This window comes from Marmota marmota, unplaced genomic scaffold, assembly GCF_001458135.2.
Source record: "Marmota marmota marmota unplaced genomic scaffold, marMar, whole genome shotgun sequence".
In the NCBI taxonomy this organism is placed as follows: domain Eukaryota; kingdom Metazoa; phylum Chordata; class Mammalia; order Rodentia; family Sciuridae; genus Marmota; species Marmota marmota.
In genome coordinates, this window is record NW_025999992.1 from 326,323 (window position 1) to 353,928 (window position 27,606).

The following is a 27,606-nucleotide window of genomic DNA, read 5'->3' on the forward strand; positions in this document are numbered from 1 at the left end:
CAGTGCTGAATAGCCCTTGCACTCTGCAGGTCTTGTTACCATTGCACGCAGATGGGTTTCAGGACTGGTCTTTCTTCTCGGCTATAGACCTTTTACCTTCCTTTGGGGTTTAGGGATTGTGTTGCCAACTTAAATTTTGTCATTATTACCAGGCTACCTGTGTTATCCTACTTCTCGCCGTCGTCACGATGCAGGATGCGAGGCAAGGCACTGCACTTGAGTGATCCCTCAACGGACCTCAAGGAAAGCATGTCCTATTGCATGCGGGTTTGACGTCCACGCCCCGCCCTACGAAAAAAGGCGTCGGCTGATATGGGACCAGGTCTAGGGAAGGGCCCTCCTTAGGACTGAACCATACATTGCAGCCACTTCTGCACAGTGGGATAGGACCTCTACTTTCGACTGCATTGTTTTATAAAACAGAAGGGGGAACTGTGGTGAGCCGTTCTAATTAGACCGTGGCCGCCATTAGAAGATGGCGCCGGCTTCCACTGTGGCCTGTGATAAACAACTCCTTTTATGGAGAGTTGGCGCTTACCACCCTATGAGAGAGATCCACGTGGCGGCTTAGGATTGGGATGCGGGGGGCTTTATTAAGCTGTGCTTGGGCGTGTCGAGCGGCGGGCGCTAGAAGATGATACATGACTCAAGGCCTGAATAAACTGCTGAAAGAAGAATCCTGTGTCGTGTTTTCCCTTGCCGGCGAGGGGTCGCGACAGGCAGGTGAAACCCAGCTCATCACAGGCATGGGGGCTGGGGGGCTGTGAACCCCACACCTCGGAGCTCCCTCTGCCCACAAATCCAACAACCACTCCATCTGGGCATGAGAAGCTACCTTCTGCTTAAAAAAAGGAATTCGTATTCACAGAACATTAGGTACAAAACCAAGACCAACTTCCAACCTTTTAAAAACTGAAGAAGGAAGGAAGGAAGAACAGAAGAGAAAGAAAAAGGAAAGAGGGAGCAGCCGTCTAAGGGGGAAAGAGGAACAGGCATTCCCATGACCAGGCAGACACTGCCGCAAGTCAGGTGCCTTCCCCTGACCATTTTCCCATGGGGTCACACCTCACCAACTCTGTTCTCTGAACATGCCATATTTAGTTGAATTTAAGATGATATAAGATGATATTCTATGTACCAACAAGAAATAGAAAACACAAGTAAGAGCTGAACAATAATGAGTCCTACTCCAGCTTTGAAGATGCAGAAATCGGGGCTGGGGCTGGGGCTCAGTGGTATAGCATCTGCCTAGCACATGTGGGGCACTGGGTTCAATCTTCAGCACCACATAATAAATAAATAAAGGTATTGTGTCCATCTACAACTAAAAGAAATACTTAAAAAAAATACTTTCCCAGAATCACGTTTCATGCCTTCATGTTTTTAAAGGCACTGCCCAATTACCCCCAAAGAAGTCCACTCATTCACTTATTTGGTCAATATTTCTGGAGCCCCATTTCATGGGAGGTGCTGGCGCTCTTGGGGTACCATCAGTACAGGGGGACTCGTCTCTGCCCTTAGAAACTCGTGGAGACAGACATTAGTAAGAAGCACACAGATATATGACTGGAAGCCATGGCAGGGAGTGGAAAAATCAGCTCCATGAGGCACAGAGAGGCGGCCACTGCCCCATCAACTCACGGGTCATCCCTCCTGGAGAGCCAGGTGCGTTCCTCCCACTCAGCTCAGAAGAGGGTCTTGGAGCTCCGAATGGCCTCTCCACCAAAGGTGAAAACCTTGCATGGTCTAGCTCCCGCACGGTGTCAGTGCCCTGGCACTCTGGGTTTGAAGTAGAAATGGTGGTTAACACATGGAAGTGACTTGAGGGGTGACAGCGTGCCTCGCTCATCTTCACATCGGGCACTGAGAACGCAGGGTCCCTGCACTACAGGTGATTCACATCATTGCCCAAAGTTCATTCAAGGTATCACACTGCCCCCAATTTACCCACTATTATGGTGAAGTGGAAGCCACATTCTCCTTCCAGCTGGATTGCTTATCTGCCTCTAATAGCAAGTGAATCAGAGAACCTGAGGCATCGATTCCGGTGGCCTTTCTCGGTTGAGCAAGTGGCCTCCAGCAAGAAGGCCTGGTAATGTTCCCACAGACCAGACAAGGTGAGGACAGCCGGCACTCTTCCATATGTAACCTCATGTCACCCAGAACACTCCGCAAAGGAAAACAAATCAGAAGAATCTTGGGGTCCCCACCACCTGGTCACCAGGTGCCTTGATTATTGTGTTCTTGCATAGCATCAGACTCTGCTGATTTACGGGGACAGTCTACAGCCATACCACCCTGAACGTGCCCGATCTCATCTGATTTACGGGGACAGATGAAGAAGCAGAGGCCACCAGGCCTGGCCTCCAATGGCCTTCATAAACAGTCATTTTATTTTATTGCTGAATCAGCATCTGGTCTCCAAAAGTCAAGGACTCAAATCCACCTTCCCCTGTCACACCACCAGACCGCCACACCCTGGCTGTCCTATTTCTGCTCACGGACAGACGGCCTCCAAGGATACACACTGTGTCCCATAGGCCTGTGGGGGCCCCTGGCCACTCCCTCCTCTCACACAGAGCAGGTGAGGACCAGTACAGGGAAGCCCCACAGTGAGGAGCCACAAGGTGCTGCTGGGTGTGGCAGGAGGACCTCAGCTCGCCTGGGTCCACCTTGTCAGGGTTCCCAGGGCCCGGCCCGCCCCACTCCCGTCTGCCCCTTCAGAGGCAGGAGAAAGATGAAGCATGTCCGGGAATTTCAGAGCAGGCGGGTCCAGCAGGACAGGGAAACACTTCCCCATGAAGCAAAGCCATCATGCATGCCATGCCAGCGACGGGGCGCAGAGGACCTGTCCCCCTGAACCGTCACCCAGAGGTTCTGCATGACACCGCACACACCATCGTCATCATGTCACTTCTTAATAAACACAGATCCTCCTCCTCTCCTCTGCAGGTCACTGTCATTGCCAGAAACCCAAAGGACTTGCAAAATCCAGCCCTGTGTCCCTCAGCACCCTTCCCCGTCCAGACCCAGGCCTGGAGCTGGAAGGTGCCAAAGCCCGGGGGTGGCCCACCAGGTGTCATCCACCAAGCGAGCAGCTGGGATGTCCCACACAAAGGCCCAGCCAAGGCTGGTGTGGGGAGGTGGCTCTGTTAGGCCACACACTGACATCCACAGGTGAAAGGTGACTTGACCCACCACAAAGAAATACGAAATTGATGCTTCAAAAGTCACACAGCAAGACCACCAGGAACTCTTTGCTCAGTCCAAGGCAGACCTAGGGAGGAACCGTCTCCCACAGTGAAGGGCCGTGTGTGTGTGTGTGTGTGTGTGTGTGTGTGTGTGGAGGGCAGAGGCAGGAAAGGGGCCGGGGCCCTGGGGCTGCTCCCTCCACAGCTCCTCCTCACTCTCCCGGGTCACCGCAGGCCAGGGCTGTGTGCTCTAGAACTTGTCAGCAGGGAAAACGCTTCAATCGTGAAAATGCTCGTGGGTCCGCACATGGGTTCTCTCGCTCCGAGTGACTTTCCCGCCCACTTCTCTGACGTGGAATATAGAAAACGGCTGTGGCTGAGATCAAATCATCGTGCCCAGTGTTATATTTAAAGACACGGCAGTGAACTTGCCAGTTTACATCCTCCCTTGTGAACATGGTATTCCAGGAGATCTCACGGTCTAGTTAACGGCACAGGTTTGGTGTCCGAATACCTGGGTACAAATTCCAACTCTGCCGTCAAACAACTGTCTCTAAGTCCTAGGTTTTTGCATTATCAAATGGATTTATACCTTTTTCCTAAAGGTGCTGTGAAGACTAAATAAGAGACTTAATTTTTTTTTAACTTTTAAAAAGATGCTTCAATGGCTGGGAGTAGTGGCGCACGCCTATAATCCCAGCCGCTCTGGAGGCTGAGGCAGGAGGATCTCAAGTTCAAAGCCAGCCTCAGTAACTTAGTGAGGCTCTAAGCAACTTAGCAAGACACTGTGTATAAATAATATATAAAGAGCTGGGGATGTAGCTCAGTTGTTGAGCACTACGGGGTTCAATCCTTGGTACAAAAATAAAGAAAGAAACAAAGAAAGACTTTCTACAAAGTGCTGAGCACAGCACCAACTCAAGGCATATAAATAATTAAGTGGTAGCCAATAACACTGCATTTGTTCATCACTATTAAACCTGTTCATCAAAAACAAATTTGCAACCCTGGTTAGGACATCCATGAGTTTCTCAGAGGTTTCCAGGTACCAGGGACAGGTGGTACATCCTTGTCAAAGAAAATCATGGAGGTCGCTGGGTCACATCTACTTTTCTATCAGTAACTCTTCACAAGGTTACTATCACATGAAGTTTTCTTTTATTACTTTATAGCTCACATGCTAGACGTGTGATTTCAATTCTTTGCATGGATTTTGGAAGTATCCTAGACAAAGAAATGGACACTAACATAAGTCCTGAATCTTTACAATTACTTTAAAAAAAATCTTAACACAAATTTAAAATCACAACGAAAATGCTTGGGGAAAATCTTCCTTGGCATCAGTTCCTATGAAAAGAGTTAGGAGTTTTCCCTTTCTGTAAACTGAGTGTGCTCCCCGGCTCCACGCAGCCGCATCTGTGCCAGGCACACAGGAAGCACCCAGAAGGAACTCAGCTGTGTTAATGGGGAGGGTCACCAAGTACGCTCATGTGATCTCAGCCTGCCGTGGAAGCACAGGTCACAGTGTCATCGGGCTACAGGCTGGGTGTGGCTACACACTACCCTGTCCACGGCATCCTGCACACACCTGGACACCTGCCTTGGGAAGCAGCAGGAGCACTGGGTATGCAGAAGGATGTGACAAGGAGAGCAGCCTTCAAGGCAGCACACACCCTGACCTGCGGGGTCAAGTTCAGGGTGTTAAAGTACATACCAAAGATGTTCTGGAAGGACCCCTGTCCTCAGCACACCCTTCAACCCTATAGGACACTAGAAATAGCAGTGTTTTAAATAATTGGCCCCTTTTAAAAATACACTTAGGAGAGGTAGCAGTCATTTCCCAGGACACAGCAGCCATGGGTGGGGCTCTTCACCTCCACGTCCCTCGGCCCCTGGCCAGCTCCTCTGACCCAGACATCTCCATCACCTGGACACAGCGTGTCTAGATGCCCTTGCTTGGCTTCACCGGAACATCCTCCTCCTGCCTCTGGCCACACAAAGTCATCCTCAGCTACTCAGGAAAAAAACCTACTCTAGGGTCACTGTCTCTCCATGTCCCCCTTGTTAAAGATAAAACGTATCAGGCTGAATTCTCTCCTTTACACCCAAAGTCCTGTCAAGACGCCTGGTCCCATGAAGGTTCTGCAAGGCACTAAGACGGCAGCTGCTGAAACACAAGTAAAGAAGGTCACAGCCCAGGGACACAAAGACATCATGTCACACAGTTCAGAAGGCGGTCTCGGAGGTCACCTGAATCCCTGATTTCAAAGAGAAACTGAGGCCCAGAGAGACGAAGGAACTGCCCCAAGGCCACCCCGCCACATCAGGAAAGACTGCCAGCACGCACCTTTCTCCATTCCAAGGCCAAAGCAGAGCATGCGACCTCACAAGCAGTAAGCAGTCTTGGTCCCGACACGCCAGGCCAGAACCGGCACAGCCACTGATTCTTTTTTTAACCTCAAAAGAACAGTTACTATAGATCCATTATTTTTATAAAACATTTTCATTTTTACTTTAAAAAAGAAAATGTGGAAGATACAGATAAGCAAATACAAGAAAGCAAAATCCACCTCTAATATTATTCTATCCATCTATACAGACTGTTCTTTGAATATGAATCATCTTCATATTATTCCATGACCCACTTTTTTTAGCTTAAAAATACACTATAAGAATTTCTCGAAGGCAGGAAATACTCTTTCAAACATCATTTTAATTTCATCATAGGACGTGCCATTCTCCTTCAGCCACGTGCCGTCTGGGGACGTGAATGCTGCTATCTTTCTCAGTGCATTGCGCAAGCCAATGAGTGAGCAATCCCTCTAACCTCCTGTCATCTGTAAATCAGATAAGCATGCATTTCCTCGCTTCTTCCAAATTCTGATAAAAGCCCAAGACACTATGATTAGAGGTTTCCGTCCTCATTCACATTTATCCATTCGCCAAGAATCTCTGGGTTGGCTGAGTTAGAATCCAAGGTAAGAAAGAGTCCCCAGATCATCACAAACATTTGGCATCTTGTGTGCTCGATTTACACCTCTGATTACTGTCTAAAAACTGTCTGCAAAGTATTTTTAATACACAAAAGGACAAAATAATGATGATGAAGGAAACAAAAGAGATCCAAATTCACAGAGAGACATGTCATGGTTGTGAATTTGGAGATGCAGTTGCAGCTGCCTGTCACTGGGGTTGTAGGCAGAGCCCAGTTCCTTGCACTTGCTGGGAATGGGGGTCCTACTTCCTTTCTACCTCTTTGCTGAGGAACATGCAAAGTATTATGAACAGCTCCATAACTGGAAACTTCTGTGACTTCTTGTCACAGGAATAGATTCAGATTTAGCATCCCAAAAGTGGCAATGTTTTTCACCTAAAAATCTAGACTTTTACATTTTTCATAGATCTCTTTTTAATGAAAAAAAAATCCTGCAGTGCCAAAAAATGTGTTTTCGTAACATATCTAGATTATACAAATTATTCATGTTACGAGAGATAAAATCCTGTCATTCAGGATTTAGCTACCAGGCAACGACTCACGCTGAGCAGAAGGTTTCTGCACACGGGATGTTTGTACAGAAGCAGGAACTCAGGGGACCTTGGGTGGTGCAGAAGGGGCCAGAGGCTGTAGCTGACTTCAGCGCAAGAAGTTCAGGAAGGTATAAGCCACCAGGACCCCAGGGCCAGGAGCTTGGAGAGAAGGTTGGAAAAGGAAAGAAAATGTGAAGGGGCTCAGATGTCCTCAAGTGGAAGAGACACAGCACATCAGGGTGACCAACAGACTCGGGAACACCTGCACAAGCCATGCATCCTGGGGAACAGGTTGGTGCAGGTGTGGAGACCCAGGTTGGTCCAGGTTAGGAGACCCAGGTTGGTGCAGGTGAGGAGACCCAGGCCTGAAAGCAGATCCAGGCTCCAGGTGTCTGGCCCCACATAACTGCAGCCTGCACGTCAACGACTGAGCAGATGTCTTCATCTCCCCCACATCCCTCAATGGCTGAGGAGAAACGCAGGCTCCCCCAGGCCTGGGGGGCCCATCATGGGGAGCCAGTGGGAAGACAGCAGGGAGCCCCTTAGAGGCCCCTGTGTCTCACAGTTCTCAGTGACAGTGATAACTTGCTCAGCCACTCACAGCTGTTCCTCTCACGTGGAGACCAACACGTGGGTACCATGTGATTGCCAAGTGCCAGAAAATATAGAAATCGAAGTGACCTTGAATAGAGGAGCCCTTCTGGTGGACTCAGTGTTTGGGAAATGGTCAAAGTTTTGAAAAGCAACCATTCAAAAAAAAAAGACATAATGTAAATATGCTAAATATAGAGCAAACAGGAGTAGCTCACATTTATAGCTATTACCAAGATTCTCCCTCCCTTTGGAAAGGACAAAAGCAGAGCACTGCCCCCTGCCCAGCCCACTGCTGAGCACATGACCACTTGGGCTGATGTCCTGCCACTCCTCAAACCCCGGCCCTGTTCAACCCCAAGCTCTCCGCCCGTGGTCCCGCCCACCTGGCACTCAGCCCTCCCTCCTCTCTGGCCCCTCCTCTGTCTTCGATGAGGCTCCACTGCTGTGTGAAATGGCATGATCTCTAGGTTTACATCTTTATCATCCACCTCCCCGGCCCCCGTGTAAATTTCATGGACACAGACATAAGCTGTCCCTTATTCATCCCTGCGTCCCCAAAACCACCACCACGCCTGGTATACAGCAAGTATTCAATAAACGGTTGTCAAAGAAACGAGTCTCGGAGTGGACCTAGGGACCCATAAATAAACCGCGTCCACTCCTCCTTCATCCTTACGTGATATAAGGCTTTCTCCTGGTCCACGTGCTTCCAGAGGAGGAGCGAGCACAGGGACACGGTCAGCCACACCAGCTCCCCATCCTGGCGGGCTCACAGAACACACATGTGCAGCTAGAGCTGGGTGAGCCTGTTTCCTTTCCAGCCATGGGCTGCGGCCATCAAGTCTGTCCCCATCCTGGGGTGTCTCTTTCTGGTTACCTTCCCAGAGTCTTGCCCGCTTACCTGTGAACGGGGCTAGCTATACAGAGGCTCAGGTGGAGGCTCCACCCCAGGACCTTCACCCCTGGACTCTGACCCAAGCCGACTTCCTACTAGAAACAGAAATCCCTTCAGGCCTCCAGGATCTTAAAGGGACACATGAAGGATTAAAAAGCAACTCTGCGGCACATTTCATAGGCAGAAATAAAATCACATCTCACACGCTTCCCTGTTTTCCCTTATGCTAAAATAAAAATTATGCAAACATGTATGACAAGGACATGGCCCTGAAGAAGCCTTCCATCCAAGTAAATTATATCTTGCCTTTAAGTGAAATGTTTGGAGAGTCATTTCCCTGCACTTAGCTTAGTGCCTTGCATAAAATATCAACAAAAGTCAGCTAGGCGCCATGGTGCAGGCCTGTGATCCCAGCAGCTTGGGAGCCTGAGGCAGGAGGATCACAAGTTCAAGGCCAGCCTCAGCAACTTATTGAGACCTTGTCTCAAAATAAAAAATAAAACGAGCTAGGGATGAGGCTACATGGTTAAGTGCCCCTGAGTTCAATCCAATAACAAAAAGAAAAGTCAGTAAAGAACATCAGTGCAGATGGGCTAGAATTTTCTTTCTTCACACCAAGCAAAATCATCACAGGTGAAGAAGAGCAGGAAGGATACAAAAATCCAAACTGTTTACTACCATGTATGCTACACTGTGTAACAACTTCTGCTTTGTTACACAGTATAGCAAAAAAGAAACTGGATCTAAATGACATAGTATGTAATAAAGATACTAGCTGTGGGTAAGGTCAATCTTTTTGGAGGGGGATACCAGAGATTGAACTCAAGGGCACCTGACCACTGAGCCACATCCCCAGCCCTGTTCTGTATTTTATTTAGAGACAGGGTCTACTGAGTTGCTTAGCACCTTGCTTTTATTTTGCTGAGACTGGCTTTGAACTTGAGATCCTCCTGCCTCAGCCTCCCGAGCCGCAAGCTTGATTGATACCTGCAGAACCACACATCAGCGGGACCATCAGGGTCCACTTAGGAGGCGCACACAAGAACGAGAGGCTTGTTTGCTGTTGTAGAACATTGACGAATGAGCCAAAGAGCATATGATCGTGAACTCCACTTAGACCATCATCACTGAAAACCTTTAAGAAAGTCCTCTTGGAAACAGCCTCAGAGGCCATCAGCGAAGGGGATGCCTCCTATGGACCTGCGGGGGTGGACTGCGGTCTTCAGAGGCAGCAAATGTGCCCCTAGGGCCAACTGTGTCCTGAGGTGAGTCGATGGCTACAAACAGCATGGGGCCGTAGTCCTGCTGCGAGCAGCAGCATCTGTGGAGCAACAGCAGGTGCTTGTCAATGCATGAATTTGTGTATTTTTCCCCCAACAACCTTCTAAACTCTATTATCATTTTTACCCTGTTATAGATAAAAGCAGGGTCCAGGGAGATGAAGTTGTTCACTCCACGCCACTCAGGCTGATAGGGCAGAGCCGGGGTGTGAACTCAGGCAGTCCAAAATCAGAGGCCACATGCACTTAAGCACACCTGTCCTCTCTCTCTCTCTCTCTCTCTCTGGAGCAAAATGTATAGAGCACTTTAAAGCTGATTTGGATATCAAGGCCCATTTCTTGGAGCGAGGCCACTTAGCAGGGGCCCAGAGCCCAGGCCCCAGCCCAGGGGTGGGCACACCTGTCAATGGCTTCATGTTGTAGTCTTATGAGAATCAACAGGACCAGTCTGACAGCTAGACAAGAAGCACTTGAGGAAAGGCTAGCCGCCCACACTACCACACTCCACACCACGGCCATGTTCCTGAATTCCCACTAGTGACAATTACCACAGTGTCTTCTCTTTAAATATGGTTGCCCACAGAGTGGCCCCTCTGACGTCCAGCTACAGCACGGAGGGTTGGGGGTGGCAGCACAGCTGACCTAGCCCCAGCCTCTCCAGACCTGGCTCTTTGGGACCAGAACTGCGTTACACCACCCAGCCTCCCAGAATGGGCCATCTACTGTCCCAAGCGTACACACTCCTTATCTGCTCCAAACCCCAGCAGAATTAGGAAAGCCCACAGCTCGAGTCAGTGAAGTCAGAGAAGTCAGACTTCAGCTGAGGTAACAGAGACCCTCCAGGAGGCAGCCAGCAGGGTTGGGGGGCCATGACGGCACACCTGACTTTAGGGCTTGGGCACCCATGCCAGTCCCCGGGTCCCCTTCCACCCCTGTCTGCCTGTCTGCTGGGAAAGGTCTCCAGACTTCAGCCTCGGAGCACGTGTCCACCCTGTCCTTCAACACACAGTCCATACAGCACTGTCCAAGCCTCCTGGTCAGGCTGTGCACCATCTTTGGATAAATACACCCCTCCCTTGGCTTCCATTATCATCCAAAAGAATACATCCCAGCTGCTTCCATGCAGAGAGGCTAAAGACAAAGCCACTTTGTGGCCCAGGTTAAAGGAGCCAAGTTTACCTGTGACACTCCTGCAGCCTCTGTACACCTGGAGCACATGGCCCCTGCTCAGGAAGGCACAGTGACAGGCTCCAACCCTTACGTGCTGGTGGGCTCTGGGCCTGGGCAGGAAGCCAGAAGGGATGAGAGGAGGCCATGATAATGGGCAGCAGCAGAACCTTGGGCCAGGGAACCTGGACAGGCTTCAGAGCCTCCAAGAAACCAAATACGTGGGTCCCCCAGGGGCGAGTGAGTACGTGAGTATCCATGAGGGACCCCAGGGAGAACAGGAGAGTCAGGAGAACACAGGACACAGCTTTGGATCACACTGGCTAAGAGACCCCAAAGGGCAGAGCTCCCTGGAGCCCACCCACCTTGACCCACACGCAGACGGACCCGTGACCAGGGGGTTCATGCACCCTCGGCTGCTCCATGAGGAAGGGGCTGGATCCCGCAGCAGGACATGTGAGGAGGAAGTATGGTAACCCAGAAGGGAGGAAGCTAGGGCCACAGGGAGGACTCGTGACCGAGTTCCTTCTGCAGAGGCAGAGATGGCACAGACTTCTAGATCGGAAGGAAGGGGCAGAAGGTCGTCCCATCTGAGGACTTGCCATAGAGAACTTAAGTGTTGCTCTCCTCTTGAATCTGTAAAGTGACGTATTTGAAATGTCAAGTGTACATTTTAAAAGTCTTCCCCTACCCTGCAGGGAGCTGGCCTGGCCTGGGTCTAGTGCTAGTGATAATGCAGGTTCACACACCCAGGGGGGCTGGTCTTCCCCTCTTTAGGAACAGCTCAGCCATGGCACACTTTTGAGGGCTAGCAGTCCCCTGGGGTTGGAGGCTCAGGGTGGACAGGACAGGAGGCACCCAGAGGTCTCAGTGTGCACCAAGTGGCCAGAAGGGTGTGAGGCGGGGCTCTGCTCCCAGAAGTCTGCTGCAGGATCCCTCCTGCACACTACCAACTGCTAAACCCCACACCGGGGAGCCCCCAAGGCCAGGCCGATGCAGGACAGCTGCCCTCAACACACACGCAAGGAAGCTGGGCCAAAGAGTCCAAGGCCAGAGAGCAGTTCAGGGGGCCTCAGCCACAGATCCAGGGCACCAGCTAGCCAGTTGGTGGGGCAGAGGTGGGTCCAGCTAGAACCACGTTTAGGGACAAGAAAGAACTCCGCCGACGTTACACAAGAGATGTACCAGGTATAGGAAATGGGGTCTGCTGAGCCAGCAAGAAAAGTCCTGTACCAACTCGGGTTTGGGGATTTTTTTTGTTTGTTTAACAACAGCTGTCCTTTGACTGTGATGTTTCTGGAATGTCAGCTGCTGCCCCCATCAGGCTGGACACTCTTGGGGAGGTCACAGCAGTCTCTCTCACAGCTACGTGGGCACCTTCTCTATGCCAGTCTCCTCTTTCTCGACAGGCCACACAGGACAGCCAGGGAGGCAATGCATCTGCCAAATCACAACAGAACCCACAATGACCAGAGGAGACCCCAGAACCGTGCGGCCCCCGCCCCACTCCTATGCTTCCCATGAAGGGACTTCCGGGGCTTCCTTGCTTCCACGCACATCCCCAGCATCCCCACCTCCACTGCTACCCGCTCCTGAGAGACAACCAAATTCTGGGCCATGCTGGCTAAGAGTCACCCGGGATGCCAGTCTGTGCCACTCACCAACACAGCAAGAGGGCCCCAGACTTGCCTTCACAAACACCAAGAGCAGGGGAAACTACATTTACCATCTCTTTTCACAAGCATATTTGAGGCCGGAAGCAACACTGACCAATGTTCTATAGGGAAGTGAGTCCCCAGGAATAGCAGATGAGTGATCAGTGGCCTCTGGGGAGGGCAGGAAGGTCATGGGCTTTGGCCTTGCCAAGTGGGACACATGTCCAGACCAGAAGTGCAGGGGCTGCACCGGCTGACAGCAGCCCACACACACGGGGCCTCTCTCCTCAACGCAAGCAACCAAGCAACACAGCGGAGTGCCAGTCGAGCATGTCAAGCTGTTGGTGGAGGGGCACCCACCGCCTTCCCAACAGCCTCGAGGGCCCAGCTCTGCTCTTCCCCAGCACAATGAGACTTCCCTCCACCCACCACCTTGCTGTCCCTTAAGAAGTCCACCAAGACTACGGCCCAATCTGAGCATTCTGAAGTCAGTGGTTAGTCCACTTCTCTCTTTTGCAAAATTGTTTTTATTGTCGCAAAATATACCGGGCATAAATTGCACCATGTTAACCAGCTCTGGCGTCCAGTTCTGTGGCACTGAGCACGCTCACACCAGCGTGCCCCTTGTTGCTGCCACGCCTCAGTGTTCTAAAACCAGGAGGAGGAAAATGCCTGAGACAGATGTGCAAAGTCTGCTTTCCGGGTTAGAATACAGGGGACAACACTACCAGACAAAAGCTTCAAGTTCAGTTTGGGGCTTCTACTTCCTGCAACCCTCATGCGCCGACCTAGATTCTGGAAGGAAATGGCCCATGGCTGTTCTCCCTGACCCCACATCTCAGTGGGAGACGCCAAGACCCGTGCTCCATCAGAGACTGTACTGCATTGGGATCCTGACCCTGCTGCCACCAGCGAGTCACCTGGGCCCAGAGTAGGGCCTCTCTGGACTTGTGTTATTCTGACCCACAAGCCTGGGACGATGCCCTCACCTCCAGGGCCGTTCCAAGATGGCACTTGGCAGAGCAGACAGCAGCTCTGTGAAATGGTCGAAGCCGAGATCAATGGCGGCCTCATTCCAAAAGGGCATGGGAAACACTCTGAGTTCTCTGAAAGTTTATTACCAAAAAAAAAAAAAAAAAACTAAGTTTTGATGATAATGCTGGAATGGCTTCCGTCCTGCTCCTGAGAAGAAGGAGCGCTGAGCGGGGCCCCTCGCTGCCACACACCGTCTGGGCGGGCTGGGTGTTGTGGCTCTCCAGTGAGTCCCCAGCACAGGATCCTGTTCCTCCGGGCTGGGTCGACTAGATAACAGGAAACAGATGGCGAGATTCTGAAGCACTGACCTTGGTGCGATATTCTTAGGAAGCCAGACAAACACCCATAGCTGAGGCTGGTCTTCCCCCAGGGCTGGCAGAGGCTGAGGAGCCTGGGGAGGAAGAGACTCCCAGTGTGAGTGTGCATGCCCCTCTCTCCTCTCCCTGGGGCTAGCAGGCCATCCCCAACACTGGCTTCTTGAAGACATTTTCTGAAATGCAGTACAGCACCCAAAACTTGAATTGACGTATTTTCTTCTGTACAGTCTCAAAATTGTACCAACAGAGAACCAAAGATCCAATTACGGCATCATGGCATGGCCGTGAGGATATACTCTTTTATTATCATCATCCCTGACAAATCTTGAACCAAGCGATGTCTTTCTTACACCACTCCAGAAATATTTTACTAACCCCCAAGTTAGCTGAGAGAGGGACGCGTCCACGTCGGCCTATTCACTGGAGTAGGTTAAGATGCTTCCTGGGACAACGACCCCCACCCCCATGTTCTCTTGTTTCTATCAGCACCCCATTTGGGGGATTTTGCATTTAAACATGGTGTCCTGAAATAAGCAGAGGCCTGGTGCCAACTTGAGCCCCCGAGATCTGTGCGGACCACACGGGATTCTAGAGAAGAAGCCGTCGTCCCAGGGCCAGCTCGGCACAGGTGGGAGGGACGACTCAAGCACAGAGACAGAGACCTTTCAGAGAGAAGACAGTGAGCGAGAGAGGAAGCCATGTGCTGGAGACGCCCACGGGCAGCACACAAGGCCATCGGAGCCACCCCAGCTACGGGTACAGTCACAGTGAGCGTACACTCGTGAGACAAGCCTCTCAGTGACAGAGATCACTGCCCTCCCCTCGGTCCTCCAGAGGCACGGGATGAAACCCCTGATTTTTCCAAGGCCATTATATGTCGTCAACCTCTTGAAGATGTGAGGAAAGAAGGGCAAGAACATTTATTGAGCACTAGCTGTATGCCAGGCTCTGTCTTGTCACTTCACAATGGTTTCCCTCATTCCTTACACAAACCCTCCTCTTATACCTATCATAGTGTCCTGAAAGCACACTTCAGCGAGGTCGGCGAGCTTGTGGACATCAGAGCAGGAATTGCAGGGCAAGAGACTAGCCGGGACTGGCTGCTTCCCGAGGCCTTGTCCCCTCTGGTCTCCGGGCTGATCCTGCCACAACGGGCAGGAGAGGATCCAAGATGAAGGATTCTGGCAACATCCGCATACCAGCATGAGCAGGGTCTGGGAGCCAGAGAGAAAATACCAGAGGCCACCAGCGTCTGGGAGCCAGAGAGAAAATACCAGAAGCCACATGTGGGAAGCAGCTGCCTGCTTCTGCAGAGCCTGATTTCTTCAGAGCCAAATGGCTCCGTTTCGGGGGTGACAGTGATGTCCAGGTGTCGGAAGTAAGATGGACAAAGCTGACATTTTCCCAAGAACCTCATGAGACCTGTAGGCCGTTTGGACCCTGGATGTTCAGTGACAGGAGATTCACCTTAAACCACAGCGACACCTACCCTGATGGTAAGTCCAGCACCCACACCATCCGTGACTGTGTACAAAACCCAAATGTCCACAGCACATAACCATTCTCACTTTAAGTCTCCCCCGGAAAGAGCTGGGGATGGAAGGTTCCAGAAAAACCAACTCAGCTGTCGGATTCAATACCAAATGGAATGTTTCTTACTTTGCGATTTTTATGTTTAATTTATTATAATGTCTTAGCTATTTAACGCTATAAGAACAAAGCATTTATAACAATCCTTATGTTGTACATACTTAAGTAACCCTAAAATAAATAGAGTTTCAAGGAACACGGAAATTAACTCTGGTCATCATTTAAAATGGGTGCATAGGCTCCTGAGAGGAGGCCTCTGCGGTGCCTTTGTATAGGAAGATGACATTAGGCACAGCGGGAAACCCCTGGGAACAGAGCAGAATAGTTTACCAAGGAAGAAAACAGAGAGGAGTTTGCAGCTCGTTTGGAATAATAACATAAATTATGTATTATTTACACACAGAAGCAACATCATTGATTAAACCCGGGTTCATGAGGCCCCGGTGGCAGGTGGCCTATAAACAGCCTGTCTACCCAGTGCAGCCTGGAAACCAAGCACCCACCTCAGAAGGCTCTGAGGGCTGTCCTAACTCTGTTTAGCAAGAGCAGTCAAGATTTCACAAAAAGCCCTGATCCGTGTCTGCATCCACTAAGTTGCAAGAGGGAAGATTTTTCTCCCGTGCATGGTACAAAGGAACTCATGAACCCGATAAATCCTGAAGATGGAGAGGCAGATGGAAAGACGCAGAGGCTACTTTGGGATGGATGGGGGTCCACTTGGTCTGGAACTTTGGTCACGGCAAGAGAAGGAAGGGAGATTAACACCACAGGTGGGCATTGATCTCCAGGCGGAGGAGTCTGGACCGTTGTCAGGCAGCAGGAAGAATCCACAGGTTTGGGCACAGGAGAAAGTTCTAATAAAAGCCACACCTTAAAGCTGTTGGTGGGACTTGAGAGGAAGTGGGAAGGAAGACAATCTCCTCACAGGCTTCTCCCCGAGCTCTGTAAAGCGTTGCCCACTCAGAGCAGGTCTGCTGGGGATGGCTGCCCGGGGCCGCGGGACAGAAGCTCCTCGAGAGCATGCTCTATGGAGAGCCCATGCTCTGTGCTCTTTTCAAATGCATTTAAGGTCTTGTGATTGGGGAAACGCTGCCCATGAGACCTTCCCATTACATAACCCCATACGAGATACTCTGGAAAGTTCTATAGTAAAGAAACAGGTTTAATTCGGCCACGAATCCACCCTTGCCCATTTTATTGCAAACCGGCTTTTGATCTCTCCTATAGTCCAGGCAGCTTTGGAAAATGTGGGTTGGGTCATTCATGAGTCAGCCCAAGGCGTGACCTTGAAGACCACAGTGGTGAGTCAGAACCTGAGGACTGGGTGGTAGGCAGGACCAGAAGCCTGGAGCAATCCACTCCTGTACTCATGGAGGGCTGGCCAACCTCTAGTAGACCACATCTACCCACTTGAGGTCCCTGGGGACCCAGACACCCAACCAGTCAGTGCAATAGTTCTTCCTCTTTGGTCCTTAGTGGCTAAGAAAATCTCATCACCAGAATCCACAAAACAGCTCTCTCAGGTACTAAAGACTAAGAAATCAACTCTCTCCTCCCTTAGTGATGGGGAACCTTCATTTATTAACAGATCTGACTGCCCTTTGCATGGGGAAGACTCAGATCAATTCTATAGGCATTTGATCCATTTGCCTGTTTTGTTTTGTGCTCCCCCAATATTGAGATGATTTAAAGAGCCTCAGAAAATTATGACAAACCTCTGTGGTATCCAAGGGCAGCGTGGAGGCAGAGAGGAGCCAGGATCACAAACCAGCGACCTCAGGAACACGTGCAATGCCAGCCCAGGCGGGACGCTTTCCCAGGCCCAGAGAAGCACATGAAGTCTCAGGCAAATCTCTGTGGATGTTTGAGAGGGAGACCTGACTGCGCCAGCCTGAGAGGGGTCCCGTTTCCACGGCCCAGGGGTACTAGGAGTTTGCTTTATAACGCAGACCTCAGTCACCACAGCCAGGCAGCAAGATGGCCTGGACGGATAAGAATTGAACTTGGACACTTGAGCTTTCAGTCGCTCCACCGTTAGGCATGTTAGCAAGGTCTGCGAGACACAAGGTCCTTGGGCAGCCTCTACAGGGGCGCTTTGCAGGGAGCACTGTAAGCCGGGCAGGGAGGCTCCATCTCAGCCACATGGGACAAAGCATTGATTCTGAGCTCACCCGCTGTGAAAGGGACACAGAAAGAAATGGATTTCAGTGCAGCTTACAAGTTAGGATGAACTGATTCCACCGGAAGTCCAATCATGGCATTAGTGAAGTTCCCATCTGTAGACCTGACCATTCTGCTCCTGCATGCAAGTTTAAAACGCACCTACATAAAAAGATACTCTGCAAAAGTTTAAAATTGCAGCCTCCTGAGCCTCTACCTCCAAAGAGAATCGGTACATAAACCATCACGTGACAAATTTCTTTCTTGTAAGCGGAGATATGGTTAATTACATAGTAACTTTGGCCATTCCCCAAACAAGATTTGAAGACAACAATAAATGCTTCAACCGGGGTTAGAACATTTAAGGCAAGATTCCTTTCCCATTACCCCCAGAAAATAAGCAAAATCACTATCTCTTCAATCCCCAAAACATTTGGAATCAACAAACATGAGAAAACCAGCTGGTCTTCAGAGACTTCGGCTTCACTCTGCTGTTCAGGCAGGGAGGAACAGCCCTGTCACCCTGTGCCACAGGTCCCTTGTGCAAACTACGTGAACAACAGAGGACACAAGAGCTCAAGCAGTGAGCCAGCTCATAGGGACCCACCTCCAAAGGCCAGGCACTTTATTTTATTTTATTTTACCACTGGTGGTTTATCCTAAGGAGACAGGGAAGCTCAAATCCTCGTCCTGCGGACACTTGCATGCCAGGCTGTGATAAAGAATAGTAAGCACCCAGAAAGATGAGCCTACCTGCACATCCCTGTTGAAGGAATGGTACCAGTCCATTCCTTTTCTTTTTCTTTTTAGATCTGACTCTCCCACCCACCCCTGGCTTCTCCTTAAACCTGCTCGATGAATGCCACTGGCTCTCAGGGCTTCCCCAATTCAATGTGCACCAAGCACCTGGGATCTTGTTAGGATAAAGGCCCTGATTCAGCAGGTCCAGGTGATGCTGAGACTAATTAAATCCCAATCTCTGAGGGTAAAGCCCAGGCAGCAGTACAGTTCCCCAGGGAGCCCAGACGAGGTCACCCACAGGGCTGGGCTGGAAAGGCCACTGTCAACATCCAAACTGTGGCTACACCAGTGTGCTCCACAGCCCAGCCACACTAGCCTCAGAGTCATGAGGAATGACCAAGGACACACAGCCAAGGCATGCTACCCAGCAGGCTGCAGGCTCTCTGAGATCTTTGCTGCGGTTATTGTCACTCAAGCAGGCGGACACCACTAGGAAGAGACTCAACGATGGGAAGTGGAGCTCTTGGGAAAATATGAGTTCACCTGCTATGTCCCAAATTTCAACTCCATGAATCTTGCCACGAAACTGACAGACAGGCATCAAAGTAGGTTGGAAATCATAACCTACACTTACACATCCTTTACAGGTATGTTCACACGTATCTGTATGAAAATACATATATTTTCAAATGCTCTAATTATTCACTTACTACTTTTCTCAAAAGAATAAAACTCTAAAAACATCTGTCTCAGAAGTTCTCATAAATGGTATCTTCCTTGCTCAGTTTAAGTTTTGGTAGGTGGCCCATGTCTGATAAGATAGGACCTAATGGGCCAAGCAATAAGAAAGTGTGAGCTCGGTGGGGTGGCAAGAAGTTGGCCCTGAGCAGAGACTGGGGGGGCGTTCCAAGTCTGGCCTCAGTGATAATTACAATGACAGCTGTCACTCACACGGGCCTTCCTAAGAGAGAGGCATTGTCCTATCTCTAGGCAGAACTTGAGGATTCTGATTATTTCAAACAGAGCTTCATATTAGCCTAGGCTTCCTTTCCTGTGGGGTAGAGGGCCGGAAAGCACCCCAAGGACTGGTGAGGACCTCATGTGGCCAACTGTGAGCCACGGTGACCCAGCACCAGGCTCCAGAGGGTGAGGACCACATGGCAAGAGCCTCTGGAGCCAGCAAAGAGATGGCAGATCGGAGCCTTTGGACCTTCAGGGCAGTGAGGGCACCGGGAGGCTCTTCCTGGGCCTGGGCTGCTCTTCCTCAGGTTCTTCTCGTCCCATCTGCTCTTCCTTTTCTTGTTTCCTGTTTCTCAGAACTACCTTCAAGAGCCTCCTTATAGGCACCTTCTAGAGGCCCGTCCTCTGGGCTACCTCCTGGGAGCGGAGAGGCTGAGGGGTGCAGCTGGCCATTTCACAGAGGTGCCGCAGGGCACAGCACTCCACCTGCGGGGGCGGGGGGGGGGGTCCATGCAGCAGCAGCTCAGGAGGCCAAGGCAGCTCAAGGGTACATGCTAAGTGAGTCTAGCCTGGACGTCTGAAAATGGATCTAGAGGGCTCAGGTTTGCTCTGTACTGTTGAGCGTATTTTCACTGGGCCACGCATCCTTGGACATCGTCCCCACCACAACTGTGAGGCCCCCAGGCCACAGAAAGGATGCTGAGAGGTCTCTAGAGTTGACCCACATGCCCACAGTGAGGGCACGGAGCAGCAGGGTCAGGCCAGGCTACCGGACTCCACGCTGCGAGACTCCACATCAGGGGAGCTGAGCTGGACGCTCATGAGGACGCTCAGCCCTCCTGGGAGCGGTGTAGCCAGAGGGCTGCCTATCCACTCACAAATGATTAGAGGGAAATGGAAGGAACTGGAGGACCTGCTAGGGCAGAGATCAAGCCAGGGGAAAAGCGGTTCCAATCCAGATCCACATGGTCCCCACGCCTGAGCCTCAGCCCCTCTCTCCAGGCACCCCAACAACCTGGCCTGACTCTTTGCAAAATGTGAAAAGTTAACATCTTTTAGGACTCTCATGACCGGAGAATGTAGTCTTTCCCTAGCATCTTTTCTTTTAAATAAAAATACAAGCTGAAAAAAAAAAATCTCCCTGGATTCCTTGAGGCACCCTTAACTTCTCAGTCCCCAGGGTGTAAATTCAGAGTCAGAGGCCCAAAGGATTAAGTGGCTTCCTGGGATGTTAAGTGAATCAGACAAAGAGGCAGGATCCAAATTCAAAGGCCTCTGTGTCTCAGGCCATGGCTCTGGGCACCAGCCAGACCCAGTGGTTCCCTGCAAAATGTGCAAACTGGCAGCCAGGGGGCAAATCAACATTCAATTGTGATGTCCAGCTCCTCCCCGAGCTCATTTACAGGAGAGAGATGCAGACGGCAGCTGAGCCCTGCCAAGTCGCCCCACCACCTCGGTGGTCATGAGCACACAAACACACCAGAGGAAGGAAACCAGGAAACCGGAGGTGCAGGGGGAGGGGCTGCTCAGCACCAATTAGCTTTTCTCTTGGGAGAGTTTTCCTAGCTCCATCCCCTATACGTCACTCTGCAGGTAACACACTTTCTTGGAGAAAGGGACAGAAGACCTCTACAAGACCGCCATGCATTCACACAATCACACTCATGAGATGTCCATGCTTTGTCCAAGTACCTACTGAGTGAGAGACAGCAAACAAATTATCATTCCGTCACCCTCGGTCCCCAAGCAGCCTTCATGCAGCTGTGAAGGTCTCAGCTACCAAGTAAAAGTCCCCAGGAAGCCGCTGACTCCGTGGGAAGGGTTCTCACCTGTGAAAGCATTTGTGGCCTGAAAACCAGCTTCCTGCATACTGCTCCCCAGACAAGCCTGTGTTCTGACTCTTAAGCTGTCCTGTCGCAAGGAAACCGCCCGGCAAGGCCTCAGGTCACTTCCATCTTAGCCTGTCCAAGTCCATCGCTCCGCTGGTCCAGCGTTTGGGAGCATCTGATGCCCACCAGCCCTGCTCCCACGTCCTGCGAGCGGGCGGTGCACAGACTGCACGCAGTCCAGCGGCGTGCGGGGCGCACGGTCCTGTCAGCCGTCCAGCCAGAGTGTCGAAGCCATGGTGACCGGGCGTGGAGAAGCTGTCCCGCAGAGGCCTGCCTCCCACCTCAAAGCGAAGGCCTGCGCAGCCGTGCCGTGTCCAGCATCGTCCACAGGCTCAGCCCTCCAGGGGAGCCCGGCCTGTCCTGATCTGCTGCTCCCTGGGCTTCACCTCTGTCCTTGCTGAAAGTAAAAAGAAAGAGGTCACTTTCTAGGGCACCTGGGAAACCATTGGGGTTAACAGACCCACAGAAGACCAAAGGAAAAGCCACCCAGAGCCACGCCCACAGCCCTCTTGTGGGCACTGGGGAGCTTCCCAGGGACAGCAAGGGACTTGGGGGGGGGTGTCATGGTTTGGATCTGGATGTCCCCTGAAGGCTCATGTGCTCAGGGCTTGGTCCCCAGTACAGCAGTGTTCAGAGGCGGGGCTCCTGGGAAGTGATTGGGCCATGAAGGCTCTGACCTCACCAGTGGATTATGGATTCATAATCAGACTACTGGGAGGTGGTGGGGACAACAGGAAGTGGGGCCATCTTGGAGGAAGTAGGTCACTAGGGGATATATCTTGACCCTGGCCCCTTCCTTTCTCTTTTTGCTTCCTGGCTACCACAAGGTAAAGTGTCACCTTCACTGCCACATGCTCCCACCACCATGATATTCTGCCTCACCTCAGGACCGAAGAAATAAAGCCAGTCAACTTGGAACTAAAACTTCTAAAACTATTAGCCAATCCTTTAAGTTGTTTTTCCTCAGATATTTTGTCACAGTGACAGAAAGCCGACTAACACAGAAGAGTTCCCCATTACCAACAGAATATTACAGATTCCACCCTTCCACAGCTATGAAGAGCACAATGCTCAAATGTCCTTCCCAAGTTACTCAGAGTTCATGTGCATCCATAAGAAGAAATTCATTTCCCAAGCTGGTTCCTGAGGTCTTAGAAGTGAGATCTTTGGTTTAGTCATATATTGCTGATGGGCTGCAAATTGGTACAACCACTTTGGAAAGCAGTATGAAGATTCTTCAGAAAACTTGGAATGGAACCACCATTTGACCCAGTTATCCCACTTCTTGGTTTATACCAAAAGGACTTAAAATCACATACTACAATAATTCAGCCACATCAATGTTTATAGCAGCTCAATATACAATGTCTAAGCTATGGAACCAACCTAGGTGCCCTTCAACAGAAGAATGGGTAAAGATAAGGTGGTATATATACACATGGAATATTGCTTGGCCATAAACAAGAATGGAATTATGGCATTTGCTAAATGAAATAAGCCAATCCCAAACAACCAAAGGCAGGACATTCTCTCTGATATGCAGATGTTTACACACAAAGTAAGGAGGGAAGAATAAACATTCAGTGGATTAGACAAAGGGGAATAAAGGGAAGGGAGGGGGAATGGGAATAGGAAATACAGTAAGTAGAATGCATTGGACAAAACTTTTCTATGTTCACATGTGAATACACCACAGTAAAACTCCGCATTGTGTACAACCTCAAGAATGGAATCCTAATTAGAATAATTTACAGTCCAAGTACGTATAATATGTCAAAATACACTCTACAGTTAAGAATATCTAAAAAAGAACAAATTGTAATTTTTTTTAAAGAGGTGGGATCTTTGGTTCATATCCACTGGCTAAGTGCTCCAGGAAAGGAAACCCAGCAGTTGGATTGAGCAGTTTCTCCAAGTGACTCTTACACCATGATCAAGTGGGATTTATCCCAGGGATACAAGGATGATTCACCATACACCAATCAATAAACACAATACACCATATCAACAGAATGAAGGACAGAAACCACATAATAATCTCAATAGAAGCAGAAAAGGCCTTGGATAAAATTCAACATCCCTGCATGATAAAAACTGTCAACAAATTATAGAAGGAACATACCTCAACACATACAGGATACACAGGGCCACAGACAACATCACACTGAATGCAAACTTTCCCTCTAAGATCAGAAATGATACAAGGATGTCCACCTTCTCTATGCTTACTCAACATGATGTCGAAAGTCTTTTCCAGAGAGGTAGGACAGGAGAAAGAAATAAGGGGTGACCAAATTGGAAACAAAGTCAAATCATCTCTGTTTGCAGATAACATGATTCTTATATATAGAAAAACCTAAAGATGCTACTCAAAACTATTAGAATCGATAAACAAATTTAGCACAATTGCAAGATATAAAATCAACATGTAAAAACAGCACAATTTTTATACACCAAGAACAAACTTACTGAAAAGGAATATTCCTATTCACAGTGGCTACAAAAAAAATAATATATGGATGAATAAAAAACAGAAGGTGAATGATCTCTACAATGAAAATTACAAAGCCCTGATGAAAAATATTGAAGAGTACACTAAAAAAAAAAAAAATCCCATGTTCATGGATCGGAAGAACTAATATTATCAAAAGATCTGCATTACCCAATGTGATTTATCAATTCAATGTGATTCCCATCAAAACATCATGAATCTTCACAGAAATAGAAAAAAAATCCTAAAATTCATATGGAATCAAAAAAGATGCCAAATCCAACTGCAAAACAATCATAAGCAAACAGATAAACATGGAGGCATCTCAGTACCTGACCTCAAAACATACTACAAAGCTACAGTGAGCCAAACAGCATGGTAGTGTCATACAAATAGACACATAGACCAACAGAAGAGAATAAAGAACCCAGAAATAAATCCATGAATTCATGGGCTATAGATCCACAATGACAGCACCAACCACACACATCAGAGAAAGCACAATCTCTTCCATAAACAATACTGGGACAGCTGGATCACCAGGTGCAGAAAAACGAAACTAGACCCTCGTCTCTGGCCATATACAAAACAAATTTGAAATGGATCAAGTGATTAAATATGAGACCCAAAACTAAGAAACTCATAGAAGAAAACACAGGAGAAACACTTCAGGACATTGGTCTGGGAAAATATTTTTCAAATATGATCCTAAAAGCACAGTCAACAAAAGCCAAAGTTCACCAACAGGATTATTATCAAACTAGAAGGCGTCTGTCCAACAAAGGAATCTACCAACAGTGGAGAGGCCACCTAGAGACTGGGAGAAAATACCTGTAACTGTGCCTGTGATGATGGATTGACACCCAGGATACACAAGGAATTAAAACAACTAAATAGAAAAAAGAAAAGAAAACCCACAAGTAATCGGATCGAGAAGTGGGCAAATGGCGTGAACAGACCTTTCTAAGAGTGAGATTTACAAACAGCCAAGCAGATGTGAAAATGTTCAACGTTACTAATCATCGAGGAAATGCCAATCAAAACCACAATGAGATATCTTCCCCCGCCCCCAATAACAAAGGATAAAGCACAGCAGCTGAGGACGCAGAGAACAGGGAACTGTCATACACTGTTGGTGGGGAGGTCCATTAGTACAGCCGCTAAGGAAATCTTCAACAAACTAGAAAAAAAAAAAAACTAGCGGGATCCAGCAGTCCCACTTCTGGGTAGGTATCCAAAGGAAATTAAATCAATATGTTAACGAGACACCTATACTCTCGTGTTCATTTGGGGATTTATTCACAATAGCCAAGGTACAAAATCCATGGATAGATGGATGGGTAAAGAAAATGTGGAATATATACTCAAGGCAATATTATCCAGCCACATAAAAAGAAATTCTGTCATTTATTAAATACAGAGGAATTTGGAGGACACATGCTAAGTGAAATAATCCAGGCACGGGCAGCCCCAAGTCCCCCACCAATTTTTTTGTTCGTTTGTTTTGCACTGGGGATTGAACCCAGGGGCTCTCTACCCCTACTATACTCCCCTTTTTATTTTTCATTTTGAGACAGGGTCTTGCTAAGTTGCTGAGGCTGGCCTCTAGCTTGCAATCTCATGCCTCAGCCTCCCGAGTAGCTGGGATTACATGTGTGCACCACCACTCCTGCCTACACCAACTTTTTAAGTACACTAATGTAGTACACTGTAGTCATTAATTTTAGAAAACAGAATTTATCCTGTCAGATTAAAACAAAGGCCCCCCTTGCCTTAAAAATCTTGTTTTTTCTCTGTCCTTTTCTATATAATTCTTTTGGTGCTCCAAAATACCAAACTTTGTTTTCTTTTTCCAAACTCCAGAGAGAAAATGGCACTGTGGGGAGGTTTTGTTTGTGGTGGTTGTTTTATTACGGGACTTTTATTTATTTTGTTCCACTGAAGAATTTAAACTGCCTCGTTTCTTTAACAATCAGTTATCTCATGGAAACAACCAACACAGTCCACAGGAGGTGTGGGACCTGGAACTGCTTCTCAGTGACGGGACCCCCAACCCCAACCATCCAGGAGGGACTGAGACCGGCATGTCCAGTGAGTGAGACCCACCGGCTGGGCAGAGGTGGGGGTGACGGGGACCCAGAGACAGCTCCACCAGGCGGCCCCATCAGCAGAGGTGGCAGGCCCTGTTGTCACAGTGCATCTGCTTCCACAGCTCAGGAGCCGACTGACCATCACCACGGCCAGGCGAGGCATCCTGGGAGCACGTGCTAGAAATGGAAAAGGCGGAAAGGTGGGACCCGGCATGCTGACGTCCCTGTGTCTCCTCGGCTCTGCTCCATGTGCCTCCTGCTTGTGACTTGCCACTCAAGTGCTCAAAAGGTCCTCCCAAGAGAGGGTCCCTGATGGTCCCCCAGCCTGCAGTCTGTTCGGCTTCCCACTACTTTCCAAGGTGTAGATCCCTACGGGTGTCCAGGTCACCCTCACCACCTCTCCCTTGGACCATAAGTGCCACCAGGACAAGGTCCTGGGCACCCAGCTGCCTGGTACCTGGAGTGCTCGTGAAGACAGGTCTCATGTCCTGCTCAGTGTGCCCAGCAGAAGGGCAGAAGCAGGTACAGAGCAAGGCTCAGCCAACGCACAAGGTAAACCCACCCAAGCCCTGAGCCAGCAAGTGGTGCTCCCCAGGGTCAGAGGCTGCTCCTCAGCTCCAGGTGGCTCTGATCCCGCTCCCCCTGATAGTTGAGATGAGACAGGGACTGAGCCATGACCCCATGGGCTCACATTTCACTGGAGGTCCCCTCTGTCCAGGGAGGGCTGTTAGAGGCCATCCATGTAAATCTCCTCAAACAGCAGAGAGCAGGCTCTACCCAGCCAGGTTAAATAGGAGAGCCCAGCAGCTAGTGTGCAGGAGAAGTGGGACCCACGCCCTCTCACCACTGTCCCCCCGACTTCCGAGTCTCAGACCCCAATGCCCGAGGATGCTCAAATCAGGAAAAGAAGAAAAAAAGAAAAAGGGAGAGGGAGGTGACTTACCCAGGTCAAAGGCAGCCTGAGCCACGCAGTCAAGGGCCCTCCCTCCACAGCAGGGCCCCTGCCATCACTCTGTCCCCTCCACACACTCACACTCACTCACACACCCACACACACACACGCACAGATGTCCCATTTATACTGGGAAGATGGGCAGGACCAACCAGGAAATAAATTAATTCAATATTGCACTCGAAAAATGTCATTAAGTCCCTCCCATAACAGAGCAACAGTTACTAAGGAAATAGAGCACATCACACAGAAAAACGCCCCCACAGGAAGGGACCTCTCTAAAAACACCAACCCTCCCAAAACCCGAGCAGAGAAGTTGTAGGATATGTTTGTGTTACTAGTTGTTTGTGAAAACTTATAGGAAATGCAGTCCCCCCAGGAATCGTTCAGGAGCAAACACTTGGCAGTATTCACATCACAGTTCATCAAAGCCACCCTGTCAAAACAGCCCTGTGCGAGGGGCACCCGGGCCCAGAGGCCAAAGCCCCAAGGAGAAGTGAAACACCTTTTTTTAAAATCATATAACATTAAAACAAGAACTGTAGCGCATCAAGAATCAACACTGCAGTTTCGTATTTTATTTCCTCTCGCTGGGGACAGACTGTTTGGCAGGCAGAGTGTCTGTCACCTAGGTGACGGCTAGACTGCCAGCCGGCTCCAGGCCACAGGGACTGAGAGCCCAGGCCCCGGCCTGCGCCTGCCGATCTCCTCTCCTCTACCCACCAGGAAAGTGCCAGGGAGAAAGAAGCACCGAGAAACGAAGAGGTGGCTCCAAACCTTGACAAACTCTTGCAGAACTTGAAAAGGAGCCCATGGGAGATCCGAGCTGCCCGACCTACCGTGCCATCTCCACCCACTGCTGGCTCGGTGCAGTTCCAAGGGGCAAAGGGCTTTCAGTGAGATGGGAGAAAGTGGGGGAAAGCGGCCCAAGGATCCGCTTCCCACTTGCTGGAATCAGGGGCACCCTGGTGGAGAATCAGCACCCTCTCCACAATGCCCTGTTCTTCTGCCCTGTTGGACACACAGTCTGCCTCAAGATTTTCTAACAGAAAAAAAAAAAAAAAAAAAGGC

The 27,606-nt window shown here is 49.7% G+C and overlaps 1 protein-coding gene across 7 annotated transcripts in view; it reads right to left on the reverse strand.

Annotated features, from left to right (window-relative positions):
- Nucleotides 1–27,606, reverse strand: part of Ldlrad4 (low density lipoprotein receptor class A domain containing 4) — a 369,231-nt gene that overhangs the window by 209,246 nt on the left and 132,379 nt on the right. For 5 of the 7 annotated variants that reach the window (XM_048806710.1, XM_048806715.1, XM_048806709.1 and 2 more), the window contains one exon: nucleotides 20,943–21,399. In XM_048806710.1, the coding sequence (XP_048662667.1) occupies nucleotides 20,943–20,982 (40 nt within the window). In that variant the 5' untranslated portion in view covers nucleotides 20,983–21,399. Of the gene's footprint in view, nucleotides 1–20,942; nucleotides 21,400–26,526; nucleotides 26,677–27,374; nucleotides 27,532–27,606 lie in introns of those variants that run through there. The other 2 variants (XM_048806713.1, XM_048806712.1) reach the window with 2 other exon arrangements.